The sequence below is a fragment of the Sturnira hondurensis genome, unplaced genomic scaffold, assembly GCF_014824575.4.
Source record: "Sturnira hondurensis isolate 20B ecotype Veracruz unplaced genomic scaffold, ASM1482457v3 Scaffold0004257, whole genome shotgun sequence".
NCBI lineage: Eukaryota > Metazoa > Chordata > Mammalia > Chiroptera > Phyllostomidae > Sturnira > Sturnira hondurensis.
In genome coordinates, this window is record NW_028076888.1 from 4,404,673 (window position 1) to 4,431,766 (window position 27,094).

Genomic DNA, 27,094 nt, shown 5'->3' on the forward strand with positions numbered 1-27,094 from the left:
ATTGATGTTTCTTTCCTTCTCTCCTTCTCTTCCTCTCTAAAGATAAATAAATAAAATATTTTTTTAAAAATGTCTCTTCCTCATTGAGGTCTTCCCTACTGCTCATTTTAAAACTGTTCTCCACAAACTTACACCTGACTCAGTCATAGAAGTCTTATTATATCCTTTGTCATTCCCACAAGGGACTGTCAATACAATTATTTCCTGTATCTCTTTGAATATAACTTGAGAGACAGACCCGCCTCCTTCCCCACTCTAGGCAAACAGTAATCCCCCTGCAAAAATAAAAGTTTCATCAGTACCCCAAAAGGCATATTTGGGTGGCAAACTCTGCTTGCCCTCATGGACCAGCAGCCTGAATTTGTGATGAGTGTTGGAAGGGGGAGGGGCGGACTCGTGGGTCGGAGCCCCTCGCCTGTTGGCTCTATTGCTGTCTCCAGATGGATAGTGTCCGAATTGAGTCACATTTGCAGGACACCCCTTTGGTGTCTGCTGAGAACTGGAGAATTGTTGACAGTGGGGAAAATCCCACACATCTAGCGATCAGAAGTTTTGAAAGTGGAGTATTGCGTGAAGTGTAAAGAGAAACGATGGGGTTTCATATTTCTCCTGGACAACGCTGGTCTGTAACCCTGGCACAGTCTTGCCACACATACCTCTGGAAGCAAACCGGTCCCCACTGGATCCACCAGCTTATCAGTTCCCAGCGAGGCCGGTCAGAGGCACCGCCCTGCCACACTGCCCTGAGCCAGTAGCCTCCTGTCCTGAGAGTCAGACTCTGGACTGTGAGGCACTGCTTTAGGGTGTGGCCAGGCCTCTGGGACATGATTCACATCAGGCCTGTCACATGCTGCCTTGTATGCTTCCCTCCCTAAGGTCATGGTCAGTTCTGCGTTGGCAGGCACTGAAAGCCACTTCCTTTCCCTTCTTTGGCAATCTTGCCCAAGCCAGTTGGAGGCCTGGAGGTCCTCCTTCCTAAACATTTGTCCTGTCTGTTCTCTCCTGTGAGCTCTGTCACCAGACGACAGCAGGAGCCACAGAAGTGGCTTCCCGCCTTCTAATCTGGTCCTCCGCCCCGCTCTCCCGGTCTCCTCTCCTCTTCAAGCTGCAAGGCCCTCCAGGGCAAGATTGTCCCAATCTGGCGAGGGCATTATTGGGGAGGGGTGCAGAGCAGGGGGTGGTGTGCATTTGCAGACTTAGCTCTTTGAAGTTACCTATTTCAAATATTTTGATAGACTTTTACATGGTGGGCTAGAGTTGCATTTGTAATCAGAAAAACATAACAGTTAAACACCCCTGACACACACACACACACACACACACACACTCACACCCCTCATATATTTATTGGGTTGGCCAAAAAGTTTGTTTAGTGTTTTCCGTACAATGGCTCTAGTAGTGCTTAGTTGCCTTTAATGTCATTTGAGACAATTTGTTAGATTGTATTGTGACAGCTGCTGTATCAGTGTCACAGCCTTAAAAACTTTTCAAAATTGGTGAATCTGGGGGCAGCCATTTTAATATTGAAGATGGAAGAAAATACGCAGTATTTTTGGCACATTATGCTTTATTATTTCAAGAAAGGTAAAAACGCAACTGAAACACAAGAAAAAGATTTGTGCAGTGTATGGAGAAGGTGCGGAGGCTGATCCAATGTGTCAAAAGTGGTTTGTGAAGTTTCTTGGCACGATTCTGGCCAGATAATTCTTTGCTGTGGGGCCGTCTGATGCACTGGGAGTTTAGCCGCAGCCCTGGCCTCTACCCTCTAGAAGCCACTAGCGAGAGATAGCTGACATACATAAAATATCCAAATCAATACAGTTATTAATGAAAATGAAAAATGTGTTTTATTGTACAGAAAAAACTCAACAGACTTTCTGGCCAACATATCTATCTATCTATCTATCTATCTATACACACACACACAGAGAGATCAGCTCAGAAGGGACACCCAAGAAACATTAGGAATGATTGCTTTGGGGAGAACTGGGCAGACTGGTGACAGATGAGAAAGAGATTTGGATTCGTGCTGTTTGAATTTACCATGGGCTGACTTAAAAAACAAAACCTTAACTTTAGCAGGCATATGCAAAATCCCCAAATGACTCCAACTAAACAGCGAAGTCCAGCTCCTCCTAGATCAAGTCCAAGTCCTCCTGGCCTGGGAAAGGAAAATGGGCTTGGACAATCTGACCCCTCCTGCCCCACCCACACTGGCCAGCCCGCATTCTCCGACCCCGCCCATCCAGGCCTGGCTGGCTCGCCCTGAAGAGTCCCTATCTGCCTAATGGGACCTCCTCCCCGTCCAAGGCCTGCTTCAACAGCATCTGCTCGCAGGCTTCTGTCTCGGCACCAGTAAGATCTCAGCCTGGGCAGTTCCTTACTGGAGAGAGGAGCTGTCCTGTGCATTGTAGGATGTATAAAAGCATCCCTGGCCTCTACTCACTAGTGCCCAGTTGTGACAACCAAAAATACCTCCAGACATTGCCAAATGTCCCTCGGGGAGGCACAGCCACCCTTAGTTGAGAAGCATTACGTTAACATCAGTCCGTCCAGTTCCCCAGAGCGGTTCTGACAGCCGTGTGGCACATGGATCCAGGGTGGACTGCATTGGTTCTTTCTGTCACTGCTAACTACAGGGTGCCTGAGGACAGGGACCAGGTTGCTGCTGAAATCATATTCAAATCCCTGTCGCTACCACTTACCTGTGTGACATTAGGCCAATTTCTTGGCCTCTCTGAGCCTATATTTCCTCATCTATAAAAAGAAAATAACATCTCTACCCACAGAGCACTGTGTGCTGAGTGCCTGACAGGCGGAGTGGCCGGCCCACAGCAAGCGGTGGGTCGAGGCTAGCTTTTGTTACAATGCATGCCCTGAGTCGGTTAGTGCGATGAGAAGAGTCTGTCCAGGGTATGGAGGGGCCGCCAGAAGTCTGGAAGTCCTCTCTTCTCCGATGCTCATGTTTACAGGAAGGGTAGTCGGCGAAGACTTCAGAGAGGAGGTGACCCCTGATGCAGAGGCTGACAGACGAAGAAGCATGCCCCAGGCAGCCAGGGCCTGGCTCACGCATCGGGGTTTACGGAACATACAAATGACACCAAGATCACATGCCTGGTTTGCGAAACACGGACCCCGAGTCTCCTCACAGCCTTTCTTGCCAACCGCGGGATCTTGAGCCCTCTCCCCGCAGACACCCACCCCCTGACACGCCCACGCTCACCCACCCAAGCATCTCCCACTCCGTGGTTTGAATGACTTTTAATACAAACTCTCCTGTTTCTGTCTGTCCCGCTCTCCAGAGACATCCGGGACGGGGTGACACAGTCAGTATGAGGACATACACCCCCGTTCCCCCCAGCAAGGATCCAGTAGGGGATGGGGCTGTGATATCCATGCCTCTCCTGTCTTCCAGAGGCTGGCTGAGTCACCATCTCCAGGGGACAATGTTTTGCTTGATGACGGGAGCCAGGAAAGGAGGGGCTTCGGCCATCCCACGGTGAGGATGGGGACTTGAATCTGACCCCGGTCTCTGTGTCTATCCTGAGGCCTGGGAGAAGCTCTGGGGCGTGGCTCCGGGCCCCTAGTCTCTCCAGGCAGCTGCATAAAGTCCGTTCTGCTCAAGTGTCATGGATGGAAGAACCAGAGGCCGGGGGACCGGGTATTTCAGGAAGACAAGTGGGAGAGGATTTTCAGGAAGACAAGTGAGCCGGCACAACAGAGGGAAAGTGAACCCGCAGCCTCTCCCGGGGCTGGGTCCAGAGCACCAGGCCAGCCCCTGCCAAGGTGGCGTCCTCGCCCCTGGCCTGCAGCCCAGTCTCTCTGACGATGGCTTCGGAAGCAACAGGAGGTCAAGAACCTGGAGGCTGGACGGGATTCCCTGGAACCCCGAGGGCCCAGAGGCTGCTGGGCAGTGGTTGTTGGCAGAGAGGAAAAGGCCCGAGGTGGCTGGACCTGGCCAATTAGGGGTCGACGAAGGACACAGAGATGTAGCGGGTGCCCTTGGTGGTGGGGAGCCCCTCGTGGTAGTGCGTGAGTCTCCCGGGGTGCATGAGGGCCCAGCCCTTCCGTGGGGCCCGGATGGAGCAGTTGTAGCGCAGGAACCGACAGCCCCCGCCCTGGGAGACAGGAAGTGTCAGTTCCCCAACAGGAAGTGTCAGCTCCCCGGCAGGAAGCTAGGCCCTTCCCCCGCCACCCCCTATTCTTCCATCTGAGCCCCACAACAGCCAAGTGGCTCTTCGCACAGCCTGCCTGGGACACCTTGTGGAGTGACAGCCATCACCTGCCTAAGTCACTCAGAGTGACCAAGAGCCAAGAAGTCAGGGTGAATGTCGGCCCTGCCTTTACTAACTTGTGACCAACTGAGCCTCGGTTTCCCCTTCTGGAAAATGGGCGTTAAATTGCACGGGTGGTGAGAATGCAGTGAGGTGATAAGAGTAAGAGCCTAGGGCCGGTTTCTCAGCCTCAGCTCTGGGCACATTTTGAGCCAGATAATTCCTTTTTCTTAATTGTGGTAAAATGCACACAACACAAACTCTCCGGTCATGACTACCTGTGAGCGGTAGCTCAGTGGTCTCAGTACCTCACACTGTTTGTTACACAGGGTCACCCCTATGGGCCGGACCGTTCTTTCCCGTGGGGGCTGTCTGGGCGTCCTGGCCTCGACCCGCTAGATGCCAGCAGCACCCTCAGAGTTGTGACAACCAAAAATGTCTTCAGATATTCCCAATGTGCCCTCGTATATTGTCAACTCTCAAAAAACATAGGTATTTTAATGGGTGTCCTTCACAGTGACTAATCCAGGACTGAGTCCCCAAAAACTCCTTTAAAAGAGTAGCTTAGAAAGTGAATGGGTGGATGGATGGATGGATGGGTGGGTGGGTGGATAGAGGGATGGATGGGTGGGTGGATGGGTGGGGGGATGGACATGGCTCCACAGCTGATCACACCTAGAGGCCTCCCTTGGGGCCCTGAGGCCCCCAGAACGGTTCCCACCACCCCCTCATGTGGTCCTGGTTTCCCCAGATTTCCCCTCCAGGCCCCTGCCTGCACCCCACACTGAGGAACCCCGGGTTTAGTCATGCACAAAGCAGCCCCCTTCCAAGGACGCCGCGGACCCCAACACCCTGCTGCTGACGGCTACCCTTCCGTGAGCACTCGCTGCGGGGGCACTCGAGCACCTACCCGGATGAGCCCACTGTGGACCTCACGGCTCTGTGGGGGGTACTCTAAGTTTTCCCGCCTAAGGTATGAGGCAGCTGAGACGCCAAGAGATTGCCTGAGGCCCCAGAGCGAGGGGAGGCAGCACCAGGTGCAGGCCACAGGCTCCAGGCCTCCTGGGCCCTTGCTCTATGGTGTCCGCAGCCCTCTCCCTCCTGCTAAACTGTGCTCAGAGCGCTGCCCCTTCACAGGAAGCCTCCCCCACGGCCCCAGCGCCCCTCTTCTCTGGTTCCCTAGCTCCCCAGTGCTGGCCTATCCTGTGCCTGATTCCAACCCCCCTGTCAGCTGCTCACCAGCCAGCCCTCCCTCCTCCTGCTCCCCGGGCCAGGGGGGCCCCCGCTCACCTCATAATCCACCCCGACCCTGTTCAGGGCGATGTTGATGGTGAAGGTGGATGCATCGTGGTGTGGCACCAGCGAGGGCTGCTCATCGGGCTTGTAGCGGACAACAAAGGCCAGGTCGAACTGGGCCTGCACCAGGGAAGTGACACAGGGGACCGGCGTTAGAGGCAGCGAAGGCCAGGAAAGGTGGGGGTGTGAGGAAGGGTCCCTTGTCCACTCCTCGGGAAGGTCAGCCCCCTAAGGGCAGGTCTGTCTAATGCTGGGTTCTCCAGTGCCTGGCACAGAAAAGATCCTCAATAAAAATGTCGGGGTGTGGCGGGAGTGGGCCTAGAGAGCATTATGCCAAGTGAAATAAGCCAGTCAGAGAAAGACAAGTGCCATAGGGTTTCCCTCATATGCGGAATCTCATGGACGAACTAAGCTAACAAGGAAAGTGGGGACAGACTCACAGAGAGCAGGCTGACAGCTCTGGGGGTGGGGTAGGTTGGGGGTGGAGGGACAAGCGAAAAGGACTCATGGACAGGGCACCAGGGGGGTGACTGTGCGGGTGGGATGGGGGGAGGTAAAAGATGGTATAAAGGGGGTAAATGGTAATGGAAAAGGTACAATAAGCAATGTGGGGAGGAAAGAAAGGACAGAAGGGAGAGAGGAAGAAGAGAGAAGGAAGGGAGGAAGGCAGAGGGAAGAAGCAGGAAGAAAGGGTGAAATGAATGAATCTAGGCTGGTGGGCCCTTCAGGCAGGGCGCAGGCATGCCCAATGCAGGTGTTTGGAGAAAATCACAGGAAGAGGGAGGTCACTGAGTGCAAAAGCCAAAGCAGCCCACCGGGGAGGGAGCCAAAGGCCAGCTGCGGAAGAAAGGAAAGGGCGTGCTGGCCGGCTAACTGGGGGCTTGTCCATCTGGTGAGCTGGCATAGGAGTCACCGAGGCAGGGGTGAAGGACACAGAGGAAGGACTCAGATGGCCACTGGTGATGTCGCAGGCTCCAGGCAGAGTGGCCCCACCCCCCCTGGTCCCAACACCTGATGGGAGGAGACTTCGCACCTGCCAGCCTGGAGACCAAATATGGAGGCCTCTGCCCAAGCAGGGAATGCTTCTCTCCCCCCACCCCGTCCCCAGACACCTGTGCCCCCTGCCCTGGTCCTGGCCGCCCCCAGGCCTGCCCACCCTGGTGTAGTAGCCGGGGTAGAGCTTCTCCGTCACGGGCGCGATGTATTCCACCAGGAACTTGTGCCACTCCCGCTCAAAGTTGATCTGGTTCATGTGGATGTCGATGGTGGGCACGTTTTCGTAGCCACCCTGGATGCGGCTGTCCTGGAAGCAACCGAGGGAGGGTGGTCAGCAGAATTCTAAGATGGCCCCTGACTCCCAAAGCCTGCCTAATTCCATCCCTTTGACCTTGAATCTGATGGGATAAGGTCAGGTTACAGGACAAAAGAGAAGGGGTTTTGCAGGTGTGATTAAGGTCACTAGTAAGTTGACTTGGGTTTAATCCAAGGGGATCCTATCCCAGGAGGATCTTGAAGGCAGAGAAGCTTCCTGCCAGCCGGGAAGAAGCCAGTCAGCATGAGTGCTGCCGCTGCAAGGGGTGAATTCTGCCACGGGGCCTTGGCCCAGGACCAGAGTAACAGATGAGCACCAGCCCCGGCCAATACCTCAACGGCAGCCCTGTGAGACCCTGGGCACGGGACCCAGCTAACCCACACCCAGACTCCTGCCCCACAGAAACCAGGCAAAATACATGGGTGTTGTTCTAGGCTGTTAAGACTTGGTGGTGATTTGTTACACAGCATGGAAAACTAATACAGAGAGGGCCACAGGTCCCAGGCCGGCCTGGTCGCTGGGGCACAGGGATTAACCAGACCCTGGAAGGTATGGGCTGTGCCCATTACTGGGTTCTGGAGGTTAGCACAGCCTCTACAGCACATGGATGAGGAAGGTAACCAGAGCCACAGATCAGTCAGCTGCCGGGTCAAGGCTGGCCAGTCTCGGAGACACGCTGGCCCAGGGTTACCGAACTGCCCAAGACGAGAACAGGTCTGGGGTCCCTCCTTCAGCAGAATGCCACTTGCTTCTGCTGTCTGATAAGTCACTTCCTAATGCCTCCTGGTCCACCCCTGCTCATTCCTCCCCCATCCCACACCCAATCTGGCGGGGGACTCGCTCTCTCTAATAACAAACCAGGAACTGGAAGCCTAGCACCTTAAGATTAAGGCAACTCAAGACACCCAGTGGCCCTGGCAGCTGGGGACCAGCACCCCAACATTTCTCTCAAGGCCCCTACTCCTAAGTGCCTGCAGGCACCCCCACCAGCACCCCCATCAACAGAGTCCCAGAGAGGTTGGCTAGCGTGCCAGGAGAAGAGTCCAGAGGGTAGGCACGGATGGAAGGGTGCCTCCTTCCCCCCTGCGCCTGGGAGCCCCACCTTGTTGTCCCCTAGAGACCACTGGCCATAATGCTCCATCTCCTCCACTAGCTCGTCACAGGCTGCCTCCGTGAAGATGGGGAACCAGTAGACGTCCGGGCATGGCTGGGGAGGGTGGAGGCTCCGTCACAGGGGTCCAGGTGTCACCGCCCCGGCCTCCCCCGATCCCATGGCCCTCTGCAGCACAGAGCTGGCCAAGGTCACAGAGCTACCAGTGCCAGGGCCAGAGCTGCCAGTGAGTGGGCACCGAGACAGCAAAGGCCTGCCAGCTTGGGGGAAGTAGAGGAACACCCCCTTCCCACTCCTGGCCCACTGGCTGTGGTCCACAGTTGAGACCACATCTGGGGATGTTATCCTTCCCCTTTCTGCCCGGGTCCCCAGCTGGCAAGTGTCAGCGGGAGGAAGGGCCCCCGCCCCCGCTGCCCATTCCCTCGCCCGGGCACTGCCAGAGCACTGAAATATGCCTCCCTCCTCCCACAGCGCGGCTAGTTCGTTCCCCTGTCCTCCGCCCCCCTGCCCCCCACAGGTATAAATCCCGTAGCTTTCTTCCGGGGTGCCGCCCAGTCCTCACCATCTCTACCAGCTTCCCTGCCAGCACCTTGGTGTAGTTCTCGTGGATGTACTTCTCCTTCCAGTCCTGTGGGGAGGGGGCAGTGGGCTGGTGTCCCGGGGCCTGGCCTGGGCCAGCAGACTCACCCTCACCCAGCCCCATGGGATGCTCCATGAGGGCGTTCCTCCCCCCAGGCCGCACATGTTGGAAGAGAACATGTGCGTGCCTGCAGGAGCTGTGCTGCGCCTGTGCCCACTGGGTGTGTGTGTGTGTGTTGTCTGAGAGCAAAGGTGTGCCCACACCAGCCGGCGTTTGCGTGTGTATGACACATGTGCATGTGTGTGCAGGTCTCTGTGAAGGTGGAGGCATGTGCCCATGTCAGCCATGAGCTCACAATGTCCAGGAACACTGTCACAACTTTCTCCTCCTTTGAGCATCACAACACCCTCAGGGGCAAGGCTGGGAGGGACAATACACCCATTTTAGAGCTCAGATTACTGAGGCCCCAAAGGCTGAGAGGCTCAACTAAATCACAGCTGATGGGCCTCGGACTCCTCATCCCTTGTCCACTAGATGGCGCTGCCTCCCAAACTTCTCTTCTCTCCCCACCCTAGTCTGGTCGAGGGAGGCAAGTGGCCTACAGGGTACCAGTGTGGTCAGGCTCTGAGAAGGAGTGACTCAGGCTACACCCCCGGGGGTCCCTTCTGCTCCCGCCCCTCGCCACCCACCCAGGGCCTCACCTCAGGGTTGTTGAACACCTCCCAGAGGTCATTGTGGAGGTGAGTGGTCTGGTAGTTGTCCAAGGACAGCAGGTGGCCAAAGGTGTGCCGGTTGCTTAGGAACATGAACACATCCTGGGGAGAGGAGGTGGGGATGAAAGAGACCCGACCCTCCCCTGCGCTCCCTAGGGTGGGCCTGCCAGCAGCTCCTTCCGCCCACCAGCTTCGAGTTCGTAAGATCTGGAGTCCAGTACAAGAGTAAGGGTCGCCCCATGTCCCCAGTGCCCGGCCCAGACCTGACCCTGGGGATGCGATCAGGGAAGGCTTCCTGGAGGACAGAGTGGGAATGAGAATGAAGGTGCACAAGAAAAGGGTAGAGTTCCGATCCTGAAGTCTGGGGCACAGGGGTAAACATCAACATGCTGTCACATTTAAAAAAAAATAGCCACAGCCCTGGCTGGGTGACTCAATTGGTTAGAGCACCATCTTGACACAATAAGGTTGTGGGTTCGATCCCCAGTCAGGGCACATACAAAAATCAACCAATGAACGCATCAAGAAGTGAAACAAATAACTGATCTCTCTCTTTCTCTCTTTCTCCCTTCTTCTCCTTTCACCCCTCTCTAAAATCAATTAAAAAAATTTTTAATAGCCACAAAAAAAATATCAGGTGAGACACAAGGATAGGGTGAGGGTGTCTCTTGGGCATGTTACTTGGAGCACGTTTAGGTGGAAAGTTTTGTTTTCTTTAGGCGTTGCCGAAAATGTACGTAAAATAGGTGGTATGAAACCGGGGCTGCCCAAACGACCCCCACGGACCCCGAGGACAGCCCACGTGTCAGTGCCCCAGGTGCCCCCACCTGCGAGTGGCCCTGCTGGAGCCTCAGGAGCTCCAGGGCCTACAGTGACAAGGTGGCCCACCTCCCTGTCCACAGGGCCTCCTCCAACGGCCCACCCAAGGCTGACCTGCTGCCGGATGTTGGCACAGAAGGCCATGTCAGGGTCCAGCTTGCTGTGGTGGAACAGGTCTGTCTGCTGCAGCTCGGCCCGCAGGGCACTGCCCTTGATCAGGTAGATGTTTGAGATGTAGGGCACGTTCCAGATGCCGCTGAGGGAGAGAGAAAAAGATGGAAGGGGCCGTAGGCTGGTGGTGAGGGCCATAGACTAAGGGTCAGGGACCAAGAGAAGGGCCCAGGAGAATTGTCAGGAAGTCCCTCTCTGTGTCTGACTGCAGTCTTCCCTGCTTCAGGTTCAGTGGGAATTTGAGATATACAAGAGGATGGTGGTGCTGCAAGGCCAGGAGGAAAACAGATGAGGGTGCCCCGCCCCAGTCCCACAGGTACTCACACGCGCCGCCCCTGAACAATGTCCACATAGTCCTCCGAGCGCGCATAGTAGCCGTCTGCACTCAGTGCCCCCCAGAAGTTCGACCATAGCCTCCCATGGCGGGTCATCAAGGGGGCAATGACATTCCTAAGAAAGGGAGCATCTCAGAGGGGTCCCTCTGCCCACTGGGAATTTGGGACAGAAGGGTGGGGAGGGCGTTTCAACCAGCCAGCCCCTCCCTGGGGCCTGGAGTGGGGTTGGCCTGTCTGCACCTGCCCCCTCCCACGGGAGCAGAGGGTGGGAGAGGGTGGCTTAGGGCTTGTTGCAGGGAGGGGGAACATCCTGGACCAAGATGAGGTTGCCAGGCTGCAGCAAGCCCAGGGCAGTAGGTGAGGCCAAGGCAGGGGAGGAGGAGAAAGGCAGGGGAGGGCACCCAGCCTAGGCCCAGGCCTATCACGAGCTGGGCCAGGATTCCTGCTCTGAGGGCCCACCTGCCCGCCTGCTGCAGCCCACCCACAGCCTCACTTGTTCTGCTCAATCAGCAGTCGCAGGATTTTGGGCTCGGTCAAGGCCACGGCGGCATCCACGCTGAAGTAGTAGGTGCAGCCACGGTCCTGTCGGCATAAGTCCCTGTGGGCAGGAGGACTCCGGGTCAGTGGGTTGGGGCTCCAGGGCCGGCCTCCCACCCAGGATCGTGGAACTGCACTGTCCACCCCCGCCCACATGTGGTCATCAGGTACCAGCCAAGGGCCTTTAGAGAGGTCAGGCTGGCCCTGGTGTAGGTTGGGACCAGCTGCCTCGAAAGCCCCTCCCAATTACAAGACCCAAACCCTGATGCGGATTCCAAACTCTCAAGATGAAGGCCCAGAGTTTAACAACTGGTATCAAGCGCCCTGAGAACTCGGGACTGGGGGCAGCATGGCCCATAGACAGGACCCTACACTGCCCAGGGCCAGGGGCACACTGGCTCTGCTTCCTGGAGCGCAGTTTGGTAACTTGTACCAAAGTCTTAAAATCCTCTGTTCTTTTTTTTCATCTGCTCCAGGGCTCAGGAATCCACGGTCTGTGGTCCAAAGCCAGCCCCCTGCCTGGTTTCGGGTGGCTCAGGAGCTAAGAGTGTTTTTTACATTTGGAACTGGTTGGGGAAAAGAATCAAAATAAGTCGCATGGAAATCATATGAAGTCAAACTTCAGTGTCCATAAATAAAACGTGGTTGGAGGCCCAGCCCCGCTCGCTGACACCCGACCAGCAGAGCTGAGAGGCTGCTGTGGCCAGGCTTGCGAAGCCCGTTCACACAGATTCCCTATCTAGTCATTTATGGAAAGTCTGTTGGCCTCAGATCTGGACGGCCTAATCCTTCCATAGTCAACACAAACTACTTGTTTGTTTGTTTGTTTGTTTGTTTTAATGATAAAGGGAGGAGGGGTACAAGGGGGCTAAATGGTAATGGGGAAAATGCAATAAAGATTTTAAATTAAAAAATAAAGGGAAAAAATGAGAGACTGTTTCTCTAGCTGTCAGCATCTACCGACTTCCGGCCTTGTAGTCCTCTCTCTCTCTCTCTGATTTTCCTCCCAAACTCTAGGGGCACTGCTCAGGGGGGAGACTATTTCCCATCCGACAGATGGCAACACTGAAACCCAGAGAGGGGCAGACTGCACGGTCCCCTGAACTCCTGTGTCCCAGTCTGGCGCTCTGACCCCATCCCCCGACAGCAGAGGTAACCACGGCGCCCCGGGCCCCCAACTCACGCGCCCATGTTCCTGGCGTCCGCGTTTGCCACCCGCACCTCAGGGCCTACCAGTTTCACGGACTGGTACTCGGCGCTGTGCTCCGCCAGGAACTGCTCCACCTGAGTCTTGTGGTGTTGCTCCTGGGGCGGGGGGACGGGGAGTGACGATGAGGACCCAGGTCCCATCTGGGGACCGCAGCACCTTCTGCTACTGCAGGCTGGTCCGCTTCGTGCCCGGCAGATCCCTGGCCACCTGCTTCCCTGAACTCCACCCCTCTGCCCGTGCCAGCCCTCCTTCCTGGAGTGCCCCTCCCTGGCCATCCTCTGACCATCCTTCCCTGACCAGGCCAGGCCCACAGTCCTCTCACGAGCCTCTGTCACCAGGAGGGCACCCCCAACCCACAGGCCCCACTTCCTGAGTCACTGATTCTGCCGGCCTGGGGTGGGGCCCAGGGATCTGCTTTGTTACAAAACACTCCAAGTGACGTTCGGACCCTGCTTTGAAAAACGAAGCCCAGATCTGGGGCCCCTCCCATGGTAAGCAGAGAGAGCAGGATCTTCAGAACCAAACCCAGGATTTAGAATGAAGCCCGGCCCTGCTACAATAGCTGTGTGGCCTCGGACAAGTCACTTCACCTGTCTTGGCTTAAGTTTCCTCTTTCGTAAAAAGGGACGGCGAGCTCTGACCAGTGTGGCTCAGTTAGTTGGGTGTTGTCCCACAAAGCAAAATCTCGTTGGTTCGATTCCCTGTCAGAGCACATGCCTGGGTTGCAAGTTTGGTCCCTGGTCAGGTTGCACGCGAGAGGCAACCAACCAATTGATGTTTCTCTCCATCTCCATCTCCCTCCCTTCCCCTAAAAATAAATCAATAAAATTATTTTTCTAAAAAAGGGGAAGGGCGATCGTGCCTTCCTCACAGGGTCCTTGTCAGAAGTCGACAAGCCAGACAGAGCACATAGTAGGTCCTCCAATACTGCCTGTGACACTTCTCTTTTTCCACCCAAAGCCACAAGTTATGGGTGTGCTGCTCAGTGTCTCCAGAGAAGCTGGGAGCCTCCCAAGGGCAGCGCCTGCATCCTTCACCTGCATGTGGCACAGCTGGATCGATGTCCGGGACACAGGCAGAGAGCTGAGCCCAGCGTGGGGCCCCGGGTCCCTGAGGGTGGGGTTGCAGGCTGTCAGGGCCGAGAGGTCTCAGAACGGTGTGGTGACCCTAGATGGGGCAGCTGAGAAGACTTTAAGGAAGACAAGGAGCCTTGAGAACAGGCAGGACTTGAAGAGCGTATTGGGGCTCCCAGTTAGGGACACTGGGGGAAGCGAAGGCTGAGAGGTGGGACTTTGTCTGGTGAGGAAGGATGGGCAGGAAAGCGGGGGGACCGGGAATTCGGATTCCACGCCTGCTCCGCACAATGCAGCAGGCCTCCGGGCCCTCCCGATCCCCCAGAAGATGCTCAAGGAATGAAAACCAACTTGACTGTCATCAGAGCAAATTAGGAAGGACTGACTGGGACCGGGAGGGAAGCGGTGGTAATGACAACAGCTACGTGCACCTACTACGTGCTGCCGATGCGCCAAGTGCTTCACATGTCAACTCAGTTAACCCCTGCAGGAATTCCGTGTGGTCACCACAATTATTATCCCTATCTAATAGACGAGAAAGCTAAGGCACAGAGAGGTTGAATAACAGACCAAGGTCACACAGCCACTATAAGCAATGGTGTTGGGATTCGAAGTGGACCAGCCTGACTCCAGAGCCAACCCAGTAATTCAGGGATACAGCCCTTTGCCCACTTCCACTTGGCTTGGATAAGCCTGCTGCAGTCAGTTCCTCAGAGGTCTCAGGCCACCTTGTGGTCCCAAGACACACAGCAACCCCACCAAGCACCTGCTACTCACGTGGTTGTGAATGAAAAGCCGCATCCGCCTCCGGGGATAGTGGAGGCGCAGGAGCCGCTGGAAGAACAGGGACAGGAACGGCGTGGGCTGTTCGATGAACACGCCGACCAGGACTACGGGCAGAGCTTCATCCTGCACGGGAAGGTGGCAGCACAGAGTCCAGCAACGTCCACCCACTGTGCCGCCACTGAGCTCCTAGGGTGGCCCGTGGGACCCAGGGCCACAGGCATGGGGACCTAGCAGGAGAGGGGCCTGGGCCAGGGAGCTCTGAGCAGGGCGTGCAGGTGGGCAGAGGCAGGGGCCGGCAGGGAGGCAGGAGGATGTCCCTGCTGGGGACCCGGAGCAGCGTGAGCCCTGACTTGGAGCGAGGATGTTGATGGCAAGCTGCTGGGAGAGCCCTGCCAGCATGAGGTTTGAAGTGGGCCACTAATTAGGAATAACTTCATGGGATGGGGGGGGGGGGTTGCAGGACAGCCCCCTGGATGCTTGAGTTCTAGTTTTTTGTGCCTGGCTGTTCAGGATGAACAAAAAACTGGAAGCGAAGTGTAGTTTGAGTAGTAGCAAAGTGTAGTTAGCTGGAGCGAAGTGTAGTCTGAGAAGACTTCCAGGAGGAGGTGTCTGGGGGAGGCAGAGGATGGAACCCCAGACAGGGAGGTAATTCCTTTACTTTCCATCAAGGACAACAGTCTCTTCCAGAATCGCCCATCGCCCGCCCCCAACCTCTGACAGCCGTACCCCAATGCCCTTGAGGCTCCGCAGGCCCTCGTCACACACGATGCAGCCCGTTTCGAAGGTCCAGAAGCGCGGGATGTAGTTGCCCAGGTAGTTCAGCTGCAGCTGTGGGGACGATGGGGCTGAGAGGAGCCAAGCCATCCCGCCCACCCGCACCCACTGGGACACCGTCCCTGGGCCCTTGACGGGCCTGCACCCCAGGCCACCTGTCGCCCCTGAGGGGGCAGGACTGTGACTCTACTTTGGGCGGGCCTTGGAGAGGATGTTCATTACCCCAGAGGTCACCAGGGCTGAGGGACAGAGAGCAGGCTTGCCGCTGGTGCTCTTTCACCTCTGGACCAGCTGACAGCTGGTACAATGCAGACTCCCAGGCCCCGCTCCTCTGAGATTCCCACTGAGCAGCTTCAGGCGGGGTCAGGGAATCGGCCTTTTTATCACACTCCCCTGCCTCTCCCTTCCATGTGGTTCTGATTTTGGTGGTTGAGGACCTCACTCAGAGGAATGTGGTGGGAAGCAGGGGCCGGTCCCCCAGGGACCAGTTCCCCAGGGGCCGGTCTGTAGCTCCAGGAGCTTGAGGACCGGTCTGTCCTGTTAATGATGCAGGAGGCCTCATGCCCTGGGGCAAACATTCACTAAATGACAGAGTGAGGATGACCTGGGGCAGCCGAGCCTAGGCTGGGTGGGGACAGTGGCCCCCTTCCTGTCCTGTGGTCCAGCAGATGGACAGGGCATTACTGACCACCACTGGGGGAAAGAAGGCTCCAGAGCGAACTCGGATTCAAGGTCAGTGCCAACAAGCTCTCCGGGACTAGGTGGGTGGCCTTGGCCCCAAGGAGAAGCTGGCCCCCTCCCACTCTCCCCAGGGCTGGGGCCCCTCCCTACCTTGGTGGGCCCATTGCCATGAATCAGGACCGGGAGGGTGTCATAGACCAGGTTCCGAGCTCGAACGTGGCCCATTTCAAACTTTAGCACGACCTCATCTGGGGGCGAGAAATCACAGGGCGGTACAGGGTCAGACCTGGGAGCCAAGCTCTGGGGCTCGCAGGCTGGGCTTGAATCCCAGCTCTCGCCCAGTGAGCAGGGTGTGCCTTGGGCTGGTCACTTCCCCTCTTCCAACCTCAGTGTCCTCATCTGTGAAATGGGGGTAACAGTGGGAGGGCTCCACGTCCATCAGGCCACCGCCTAGCACTACGCCTGGCACAGGGTGAGCACAGACTCCACAGCGACCCTTACCCCAGCTCCAGACCCAGCCTGGAGGAGCCCCACCGCCAGGGTCTGGGTGGTGACACTCTGACAGGCCTGCAGAGCAGCACTGCGTATATGCCAGCCGCACAGGAGGGCCTGGGAGGGACAGGGGACAGATCCTGTCCTGGCAGAGAGAGCCCCTAAGCCCCATGCTAGGAACCTGTTGGTCTGCACTAAGACCGGAAGCCAAACCGTTCAACAAGTATAAAACACAGCTCAGCCTTTTCCAGGGCCTGAGCGGAGAGGGAGGGCTTTGTGTCCGGTGACCACGTGAGGGGAGCCCCTCTGGGCAGGCTCCTGGCCCACCCAAGGGTGATTTGGATCCAGCTTCTTTTTTTTTTTTTAAGATTTTATTTATTTCTTTTTACAGAGAGGGGAAGGGAGGGAGAAAGAGAGGGAGAGAAACATCAATGTGCGGTTGCCTCTTGCGTGCCCCTCACTGGGGACCTGGCCTGCAATCCAGGCACGTGCCCTGACTGGGAATCAAACCGGCAACCCTTTGGTTGCTGGGGGCGGGGGCTCAGTTCCCTGAGCCACACCAGCCAGGGCTAGATCCAGTTTCTTAACTTGGGTTCACGAACTCCCAGAAACCTTAGCCGAAGGGTGCGATGTTCCCACACTCTCCTGAGAGAGGAGCCACAGCCTTCCTCGGATTCTCAGAGGGATCCATGTATTCCACAGAGAAAACCCCAACCAGTGATCTGGCCCAACTGCTCTTTACTAACGATGGGAGAACTGAGGCCCGAGGCGTATGTGCATGTGTCTTGCCTGAAGTCACCAGCAAGCTAGTGGCAAAGCAACATCATGACCAACCACGGACTTGGGCTCAGTCTGAGGGCGTGCGTGGGTTTCAAGGACCAACTAGCCTCCACTTCCCAACTCCCCGCTGCTACCCTGGAAGCCTTCGGCTGGGAGGAGGGAAGGGGAAAAGCAGGCTCACCTGTAAGGACCAGGGCTGGGGCGGGGCCAGTGCCCGCTTGTACATCGAGAGGCCGCCCTGCTGCCCAGGTGTTGGGAGGGCTCTGTGAGCTGATCTCATGACTCCACTTTCTCCACCCACAGAGACAAACAGTTCTGCCCCAGGACACCCAGGTGGTCTCTGGGGGGCCTGGGGACCGGGCGGGTGGCAGGTGACCCCCCAACACAACAGACAGAGAGGAACCAGCATTTTCTCCCCCTGGGGCTCAGGCCCTCCCTGCCTAGAATCCTCAGCTCCTTCTCACCAGCCCTCTCTCCATCCCCTGCTGCGGGGGCGGCTCACCCAAGGCTCCGTCCAGGTTCTGGAAGATGCGGCAGCGGTGGTCCAGGGTGATATTGATCCGCTCCTGCAGGAAAGAAGGCAGCAGGCTGCAGCAGGGACGGGCCACAGGGAGCAGTCTGCTCTCCCCACTCTGCCCCCTCCTCTCCCCACATCTGCTTTGCCCGGTCACATCAGGCTGGCTGGAAGCCCTGGGAAGTCCAGCCAGTGGCCAAGCCCCTGGGATCTAGTGGCCTAGTGAGTCCATTGCCAGAGAAGCAGGGGATCTCAGAACAGGAAGGAATACAAGGAAACAGCTGGTCCCACTGCAACCATCACCGCAATAACAACACACACTCGATCGGCACCGCACTGCGTGCCCATCACTATTCTAGGTGTTGTTATACGTTAATTTAATCCGCACACCCTCCCTAGGAGAAAATGTCATGCTGTGTGCCAACCACTATGCGTTAATTAATTTAGTCCGCACCGCCCCCCAGGAGAAAATTCCATCCACACTGCATTGTGCAGATTTCTAAAACAAAGCACAGAGAGGCTGGGTAACTTGCCCAAGATCACACAGCTAGGAAGTAGCTGAGTTGGCATTTGAACCCAGGTAGCCTGGCCCTGAAGTCCCTGTTCACGGGCACAGTGCTGCCCGCTCCACTCAACCAGGCAGAGCAAGGGGCACTCCAGGCTCCGCCCTCACGCCCTGCAGAGCGGCACCACTTGTACTGTTTAGTCCCTGCGCTTCTGCAGTGATGTCACTGGAGGCAAAGGAGGAGGAGGGACTGCGTTAACACAGAGACCAAATCCATAGTTTCCACTGCACAGGCCCAGCTGCTTCAATTTGTCATTTTGTAGATGATAAAAACTGAGGCCCAGAGAAGGAAAGTGACTTACCCTAGGTCACACAGCACAGCATGGATGGGGACTTGGCGGGGTAAGCAAGGGAGAATCCAGGAATCCTGACCCTGAAGAGTTTCCTGTCTCCCCGGAGGATACTGGCTGGGTCTGGGGCTGCACTGGCCTGGTTCTGCTCCCTCCACTCCCCTTGGTGACCCCAGCCTCCAGACAGGCCTGCCAAGCTCTCACCAGCCCTCCCCCCCAGGAACCACCCAGGCAGAGTGGGGGAGGGTGGCTCAGTCTGTCATTCCTTCCATCACCATTGCTACCACCTGACATGAGGTTGTCCAATTCCTGTCTCCCTCCTTGAGGGTCCATGAGGACAGAGACCCTGACTATCTTATTCACTGCCACATCCCTATCCTGTACCTGTTGGTGTCCCTGCTGGATAAATCAGTGAGTCAACGAATAGGTAACTGGGGAGGTCAAGGCCAACCCAGGGGTTCAGGCCCTGGAGGGGCTACTCCTAGTACCGACTGGCCCTTGGGACCCAGGATTCCCCAGCCCCACCCACGGACTCTTACCCTCTTCTCCGGGTCCAAGAAGATCTTGGTGTAAAAGAGCTGGTCACTGTCACTGTCCTGGCCCTCCCACTCGGCCACCAGCTTGCTGAGGTTGGGGGCGTAACCGATGAAGCCTGGGGGTTGCATGGGGACACACAGAAATAGACACTTCCAGCCTCTGAGCTGGGGGCCTCTTCCCAGCGTCCCCTCTCCTCCATCTACTCCTTCACCCACAAGCTCTGCCTCCTCTATAAGTCCTCCTTGATTGAGGAGAGGTGATGTCCCTAGGTTGGAAACAGCCTGCCAGTTAGTGTCATTTGGTGACAAGTTCCCCCTGAGCCCAGAGAGACAGAAAGATCTCTGGTGCCCACTAAACTGCACCAGCTCAGGTGCTGGGCACCACACAGGTGGTGAAAGAACGGATGAGACCAGGAGCTCCCAGAGAGCAGAGCTGGTGGGCGCAGGCTGGAGCCTTTTTTCTACAGTTATCTGGGAAACTTGGCCCAGAGAAGGGCAGAGAGGCTGGGCCAAGGTCACACAGCACATGGTTGGCTTAGAGGGAAAAACCCACCCAGGTCCCTGGCTGTGGGGCAGACAGATGAGAGAAATGGGAGAAGGTGGGCAGCCAGGGAGGGCCCTGCGCCCGGGGACACCAGTGCCCCAGGACCAGGGCCAGGCCATTTGGACAGTGCCAACTCTCTTGGCTAGTGGAGAAAAGGGGCTGCCAACGGTGGGTCCCCTTTCCATGGCTAGACAGAGAAATCCAGAATAAAATACAGATTTTACTCTCTGTGCCGAGGGAAGCCATTGAGTAATGAGCATGGATTTGCCTCTGCCTGCTGGGTGGGAAATGGACTGGAAGGGGGTGAGGGGGGCTGGCGGAGCGGTCTGGGGACCACTACTGATGGCCAGGAGCCCCGTCAGGCAGTAGCGGTGGGCGTGGGCCTCACAAGGCAGATTCAAGAGATCTTCTGAGGCATGAGTGTTAGGATGCAGCAAAGGACCGAGCTGGCGGGGGGCAGGGAGGAATCGGGGTGACTCCCAGGTTTCGCCTTGTGCAGGACCACAGGGGGTGGGGAGAGGCGCAAGTTTAAGGGTTAAAGAATCAGAAATTCTGCCCAGGTCATCTTGCGTTTAGGACCTGAGAGATGTCCCCGTGGACAGCAAGCAAGCAAGGAAGGAGCCTCACGAAGGCCGTGGGCGGAGCCCTCCGGAGCCCGCCCAGCCCCGCCATGCTCCTCACCTCCAGAGCCCAGGAACCTCTTGCCATCATCGGACACCACAGGGTACTTGGCCTCCAGCCTGCGGTCTGGGTAGATGAGCTCCTGGGCGGAGAAGACCACCTGGCTCCTGGCCTGCCGGAACTTCTTCAGGAGCTCCCGGGGCCCCGATGCAAACACCACGTCATAGCTGCAGCCAGAGCCAGAAGTCGGGGTGTGCTGAGTGGCCCAGCAGACCTGGAGAGAGGCATCCGCAAGCCCCCGCCTCCCACAGTCTGGGAAATGAACCTGCTCTGCTGTCCCTGACATTGCCCTCCATGTTTCCACCCCGACTCCGGACAGAGAAATGGTCCCCACAACCTGTGCCCTTCTCACACTCAGAGCATGGCTTCTCACACGTGGACAGGTCCCCCACCCACCTTTTCACCAAAGGTAGGAATAAGCTACACCAGAGGGTCTTTCCTGGGGTGCACGGACCCCTACAGCTGTAGACAACCTTAGCTAGAGTGAAGCCCCCTCACCCTAGATGTCCTGGGAGGACCTCAATTTAAAATATTCTTCTATCTCTCTGCTGAAGGGCCCTGCGCAGGAAGCCCCCAGACACTGACCTGTCTGTGAAGAGAATGACCAGGTTCTCCTTGTCTGCATGCTTCTCCAGAGCTTTCTTAAGCAGCCGAACCTTCAGCCCTCCACCGGCAGATGTCTCCTCTCCAGGCCAGTCTTCCCCCAGGCCCAGTGCCTGCAGAGATTGGCTCCTTAAAGGTGGTCATGTGACTCTGCCTGGCCAATCTGAGTGACCCATCACTCCCCACCCCCATAGCCATGGTTTGAGCATGACATATTCCTGGGACTATTCTGTTACAATTAAGAGCAGAGCCTATCAGAGTCTTCCCTGGGACTATTCTGTTAAAATTAAGGAAAGTCTATTTTTTCTGCTGAAAAGCAGAAAAGCTAGGGAATAAGTATGTAGCTGGTGGTCATCTTGCCCATACTTAGAGGGTGCATGTCTGTAAATGAAAACAAACACGGCCTAGAGACAAAGAGACTATGACTTCACCACGCATGAACCCCTGGATCCAGCTATGCCTGAAGCAACCCCCTGCTTCAAATCTCATTCATGTGAGCTAACACACTTCCTTTCTGGCTTAATGCCTGCCCCTGGATTGCGAGTTGCGTAGGAAGTGATGCAGTTTGTCTTATCCATCATTCCCGGTACCCGACATAAGGAGGCACTCAGCACACAGCTAAATGGAGGAACGTCTCCCTGTGGGCTTAGCACCACGGGCCACACACAGAGGATACACACCCATGGCACCGATGGGCTGGGCATTAATTAGCCTGTGTTTCTCCAGAGCGGTGTTTGTACAGGTGAGGTCTCCACACTGGGGTCATCCCCAGCTCACCTGGGGGGAGTTGCCGGAATGCCGATGCCCTCTCAGCTAACCACTCCCCGCCAGGTGAGCCTGTGAGCACTAATGCTGCGCACTACCACGCACCTCTCCAGTCTCGCCTCCCCACGCTCTCCATCTCCAGCCCCTCCTGGACTCAGCTTGTGTTCTTCCCCCGCTTGCTTTGCCTAGCTCATCTCTACCTCTCAAGCTTCCCAAAGCTTCCCCTCTGGCCCCAAGTCAGTTGGGGGAGGGTGGACACCCAGCTCTTGGGCTCTCTCTCCACCATTCAGTTGTCTCTGCCTCCCCTGGATAGCCCCTTACCTGGATCTTGTAGTTGAAGAACTGGGCTGACCGCTTGAAGCGTCGGAACCCCTCTGTCTCCTTTGTGGCCACCGTGAGGACTAAGAGATTGTCTAGGGACAGAAAAAAAGCGTGGTGGACGGAAATGGAAGAGGAGGACAGGTAAGCAGGAGCGGGTCACGGCTCTTGTCAAATCCCGCAGAACATGCCTCCGTGTCCACTAAGACAACAGCTCAGGGTGCAGGTAGGAAGGGAGGTGGCTAAGATCACTCGGTTGGTTAGTGATGGAGCTGGGATGTCGCCTCGGTCTCCAGATTCTCCTGCAGGGCTCCACTGACCTGGTGACTGACTAATGGGACAGAAAGCGTCCAGAGCAGAGGCACCCTCATCTTGCAATGTGGGACTGGGTCTCTCTGGCACTAGGGGCTCTTAGCCAGGCACAGGGGCGGAGGGAAGGATTCACCCTGAATGCTGAGTGCCAGGAGGACCCCTCTGGCCCACGTGAGACATTAGCCCAGAGACAGCCATCGCCATCCATCGCTGCACCCAGGGCAGACACTGCTAATCAGTCCCAACAGACTTTCTTGCTGAGCCTCACTCAGCCTGGGAAGGGCCCAACACTGTGAGAACCAAGGAGAGACAGGCCCAGAGTGGAAACCAACCTGAAATCCTGACCGAGGACCAGAGTAGCTGTATTACCCTTTTAACAAGGGACCTCTCCCGGGCTTTGTGGTGCAGCTTCACCTCTACAAAGGAACCTACAGGATGCAACTCCCAGAAAGCATTTCAGGCATCTCCGGGGAAGCCCCTCCCAGACCACACGCTGGGGCCGCACTCTGAGTAGCAAAGGCTCTGTAGCTAGGATCCCAGAATCCTAGCTGGGATCCTCACCAGCTCTGTGATCTCCGGCAAGTCCCCGACCTCTCTAGCTTCAGTTTCTCCCTTGTAAAACAGAGGTAATAACAGTACTCCCTCCCCACTGCAAGGGCTGCTGGACTATTTCCATGAGATCAGGCCTGTAAAATCCTTGTTGGGATGCTGGCACAGGCTAAGAGCTATTATTGGTAATGATTAATCAGAAGCAAATGCCTCGCTCTGGCATTCAAGGCCCTTACTGATCTGCACCATGATAGACTCATTCTCCGCAATGAGTGGGTCCTCCTCCAGCCAGAAGTCCAGCCAGGGCTCTCTCTGTCTGCCCTTTCTCTAACCTTCCTCCAGGTCCCAGGAACAGTGACAGCGATATCTCTTCTCTGCCACCACCTCTGTGAAGCCTTCTCAGACTTTTCCTGGCCTCTCTCCTGCCCTCAGAGGCAGGACCCCACTTTGCAGCACTCATCCCCGTTGCACTGGGGGAGCCTGGGGCCCAGGACGGAACGCCTTTCCGGGTGAACAGCCCCACCAGGTGGTGTGGCTGGGACAGCACAGGCAGGTTGAGCAACACCCCACTCCCACCCTAGGAAGTCAGGAGGAGCCACAGCTAAAAGAACAAAGGGGTCTGACAGGAGGAGGGACAGGCTGCGGGCCTGAGAGCAGGGGGTGGGCACCAAGCGGCCCAGCAGGGATTGGCAGGAATCCACTGGGGGCGGGCCCAGGGACCCCAGGGAAGGAGGGGGCCGGATTTACTGGGCAGGTGTGGAGAGGGGAGGCCTCGCCACCTGACCCTGGGGTCCAGAAAAGAGGGGCGCTTCTCACCCTTGGGGAAAGGCTCCCCCTAACTCTGGCCAGGTTGGTTAAGTGCTCCCTGTCCCCACCCAGGTGACAAGAGCCGGAGCCGCCAGCTCTGAAGCCCTCTTGTCTGAGGCCCTCTTGTCGACAGGGACTACCGGGGACAGGAAGAGTGTCACATTTCATGGATGGAAAAAGCCAGCCTGTGTGTCTGTGTGAGGTTCTGGATCTTCTGTTAGGTCAGGGGCTCTCCTGAGGCCAGGCAGAGGGAAGGGGGCATGGGGCGGCGTGTCCTCAGGCTCTTTCAGGTTTCTGCTTCCAGATAACAAGAGCCAGGACGGCTAACCTCTACTGCTGAACACTGTCTGCTCTCCCAACTCCCTTACACTTACTAACCCCGCCCCCACCTTTACGAGGAGAAGCCCAGAGGGAACGCAGGTGGGCGGGGCCCTGGCGCTCAGAGCCAGCCCTCCACAGAGACTCCCTGTGGGCCACCCCTGATCCAGCCTGCCGAGGGTTGAAAAAGGCCTTACCACGGGAGGGGAGCTAGGACCAGGGCCCACGAGAGGCCTGACCCCCAGGGCCTCAAACCCCCTGACCTACGCCCTGCCCAAAGTCCAACTGTGGTTTCCCCGATGAACCATCCTAATCCAGGGAGAGCAGAAATAAGCAGGACAGCAGACAGGAGCAGCGACAGACTGATTGCTGGCCAAATAAAAGCTTCTCTGCACCTGTCCCCTCCCCTGGGGGACAAGGGCAATAACTACAGTCACGGGCCTTCCTCCAGAGGCTCCTGTAAGGGATGACGAGCTAATGTCCATAAAGTACTTGTCACAGCGCCTGACAGAGGCGCTCTACTATGAATTCTTGTCACAGGAGGCCCCCCTCCAAGAGGGGGCTGCGTGAGGGCAGGGACCACCCTGGGGTCAGGGGTGGGGAGGAGCCCCTCCTGGGAGAGAGAATGACACGGAGAGGCTGAGCTGCGGGGTTGAGAAGGCTGAGAACTCAAGCTGGGTTCACCGCGCTCCAGCTGACATCCCTGTGTCCCAAATGGTGCCAGCCCAGACCAGGCCTGGATGGTAGGCATGTGGCCTTGGCTCTCAAGACATGACACACCCAGTCTGCTCTCTGGAGAGACTGGGGATGAATGAAGCTCCTCCCCCAGCCTCCAAGCTCACGGGGCCTTGACCGGAAGCCGTAAACTGGGTCAGGCAGAATGGGCGGCCACAGGGACCCCTGTGCTCCGGAGCCAGCCTTGCCTCTCCGGGCTTAGCAGCCTTGGGTCTCAGACTCTCCCCTCCCGGCTCATCCACGTCCAGCTGGGCCTGCCTGACTCCAGGGACAGTCCCGTCTCCTGCAGGGTAACAGCATAACCCAGAGCCCTCACCCAAGCCCAGTTGACATCCCTGGAGCCTCGGATCTCAGCAGCTCTGGGCTCTGGTCCTTCCCTTTCCACACGAAGGCCTGCAGGGAACGTCGTGAGCCCTGGGAGGGAGCTAGGAGCCTCTGCTGAAGGGAAAAGGGGCCACTGGGTGTCTGGATGCTCCCTGCCCCTAACTTTACTGTGTGGAAGGCCTTTTCTGTCTCCCACACTGGTCTTGGGGTTCCCCCGAACAGGGCAGCATCTCCTCCCTCAGGCACAGGGCTCTCTGGAAACAAAGCGTTGTGTCTCCCTGATCACGTGGGCACCCACTGGCGTGAGAAGCTCTGTGTCGCCCTCAGACTGGGAGCCCCCTAAGAGTGACAACTGCCCTTCCTTCTCTCCGTGTACTGAATCCACGTTTGGATGAGGGGGGCACAACAATATCTCCCCCCAGCACTGCATGGCAAATGCCCTGCCCCACCCCAGAGGGACATCCAGCTGGGTCCCCGCACCTGCCCCAGGGGAACCCTCCTCTGCAGCCACCCGGGCACAGCCATCTGCGCTGGACTGGGTGTCCCAGCCCAGCCACACCAGGGAGAAGCTGGAGTCACTGGCACCGCTGGGGTGCCCCTGCCTGACACCAGTCGGTGGGCAGCTTGGACAACGCCTGCAGGAAATACTGCTGTCCCACTCTGTCCTTGTGGCCAGCAGGCTGAGGGGCTCACCTCAGCTGGGTCTGGGGGAGCTGTGCAGGCATTCTTCATCAATGAATGCTTACGAGCTACTAGGTGCCCTACCTCAATGATCTCAGTGACACCCTGAATCCTGAACACTCTGTATGGGCTGCCTGTCTCTACTTTGCCCCTTCCATCACCTGCTGGGGGTCAGGGCACCAGAAGCCTTGTCACACTGGTTTGGTCCTCTCCCTGACTCGCCTCTGGGCTTTGTTGTGGGGGGCTAGAGTTTCTGTCATGGGATGGTACAGGGTGGGGGGAGGTCTGGTAAACAGCAGAGGCCAGGGAAAATAAAGGCTATTACAGGGTTCCTGGCTCCCAGCCAGTGAGAGGGCCCAGGCCACAGGCCCTTTGCACATGCTACCAGCCCAGTTCTGTGCTCAGCACCTCCCTCGTTGGATTTTGAAACATATTTTATTTACTTTTAAAGATTTTATTTTTTTTAAATATTTATTTATTTATCGTTAGAGGGGAAGGGAAGGAGAGAGGAAGAGAAATATCAATGTATGGTTGCTTCTCGTGCATCTCCTGCTGGGAACTGGCCTGCAACCCAGGTATGTGCCCTGACTGGGAATCGAACCGCGATCGTCTGGTTCGCAGGTCCGTGCTCAATCCACTGAGCTACACCAGCCAGGGCTTTTTATTTAATTTTAGAGAGAGAGGGAGAGAGCAAGACAGAAACATCAAAGTGTGAGAGAAACATTGAATGGCTGCCTCTTGCAGGCTCCCAACCGGGAACCTAGCCCGTGCAACCCCAGCATGTGCTCTGACCAAGAATTGAACTGGTGACCTTTGATTCGTAGCCTGGTGCTCAACCCACTGAGCCACACCAGCCAGGAAAGCTGGCGGCTCTGGGCCAGAAAATGCCTTTAAGGGCAAACAGCTCTGCAGTGGGAACCACCCTTTCCACACCCCCACGGCAATCCGGGCCTCCCATCCCCATGGTCTGTTGGCTGGAGGTGGTCTCTGGAACCAGGAGCACCTGGGTGCTAAACCCTGGTTCCAAGGCCCGAAAGCTGTGTGACCACGGGCAAGTGAATCCACTGTGGAGCCTCAGTTTGCCCATTGGGAAAATGGGGATCACAGGAGGGCAGACACCTGAGGGCTGCCGTCAGGCTTAACTGATGCCTGGCCCGTAAATGCTGCCCAAGTGGTAGCCACCGTCATTATTGTGAGTGCTATTATTTGTCCCTCTGGGTGCTGAACAGACAGGCTGTCTCTTTCCTTCCAGATGTGGGAACCACAATCCATAGAGGGGAAGTGATTTGTCCAAGTCATCAGCAAATCAGTAGACAAGTGGCCGGAACCCAGACACCCTCAGGAGCCCAGGCCTCCTGTAGAGACCGGTCCTTACCGAGGCAACCCTGAAATCAGCCCTCCCAGCCCGATTCAACCGCCCGTCCCCCGGGCCGCGTTCTCACCCTCCGGCTTGGCGTCCTCCTTCGCTTTGGCCAGAAGCAACCAGCCCAGAGGGACTAGGAACAGCAGGGGCCTCATCGCCAGGGTCTGGGGACGTCCGGCCGGCCCCGCAGCACTGGCAGGATGGAAACTTCGCGACGAGGCCGGCGGCCCCGCTGCCACGCACTG

The 27,094-nt window shown here is 57.0% G+C and overlaps 1 protein-coding gene across 1 annotated transcript; it reads right to left on the reverse strand.

Annotated features, from left to right (window-relative positions):
• Nucleotides 1–3,242: 3,242 nt before the first annotated feature.
• On the reverse strand, nt 3,243–27,094 carry PLOD1 (procollagen-lysine,2-oxoglutarate 5-dioxygenase 1). Its single transcript, XM_037045208.1, has 19 exons — nt 26,929–27,094; nt 21,764–21,855; nt 20,660–20,790; nt 20,075–20,241; nt 18,853–18,965; nt 17,447–17,510; nt 15,823–15,920; nt 14,944–15,045; nt 14,209–14,340; nt 12,332–12,453; nt 11,105–11,209; nt 10,601–10,726; nt 10,220–10,361; nt 9,275–9,388; nt 8,556–8,621; nt 7,985–8,089; nt 6,727–6,873; nt 5,565–5,690; nt 3,243–4,118 (listed from the first exon to the last, which is right to left on the reverse strand). The coding sequence occupies exons 1-19, from the start codon at nt 27,002–27,004 to the stop codon at nt 3,963–3,965; spliced, it is 2,184 nt and encodes a 727-aa protein (XP_036901103.1). The 5' UTR covers nt 27,005–27,094; the 3' UTR covers nt 3,243–3,962.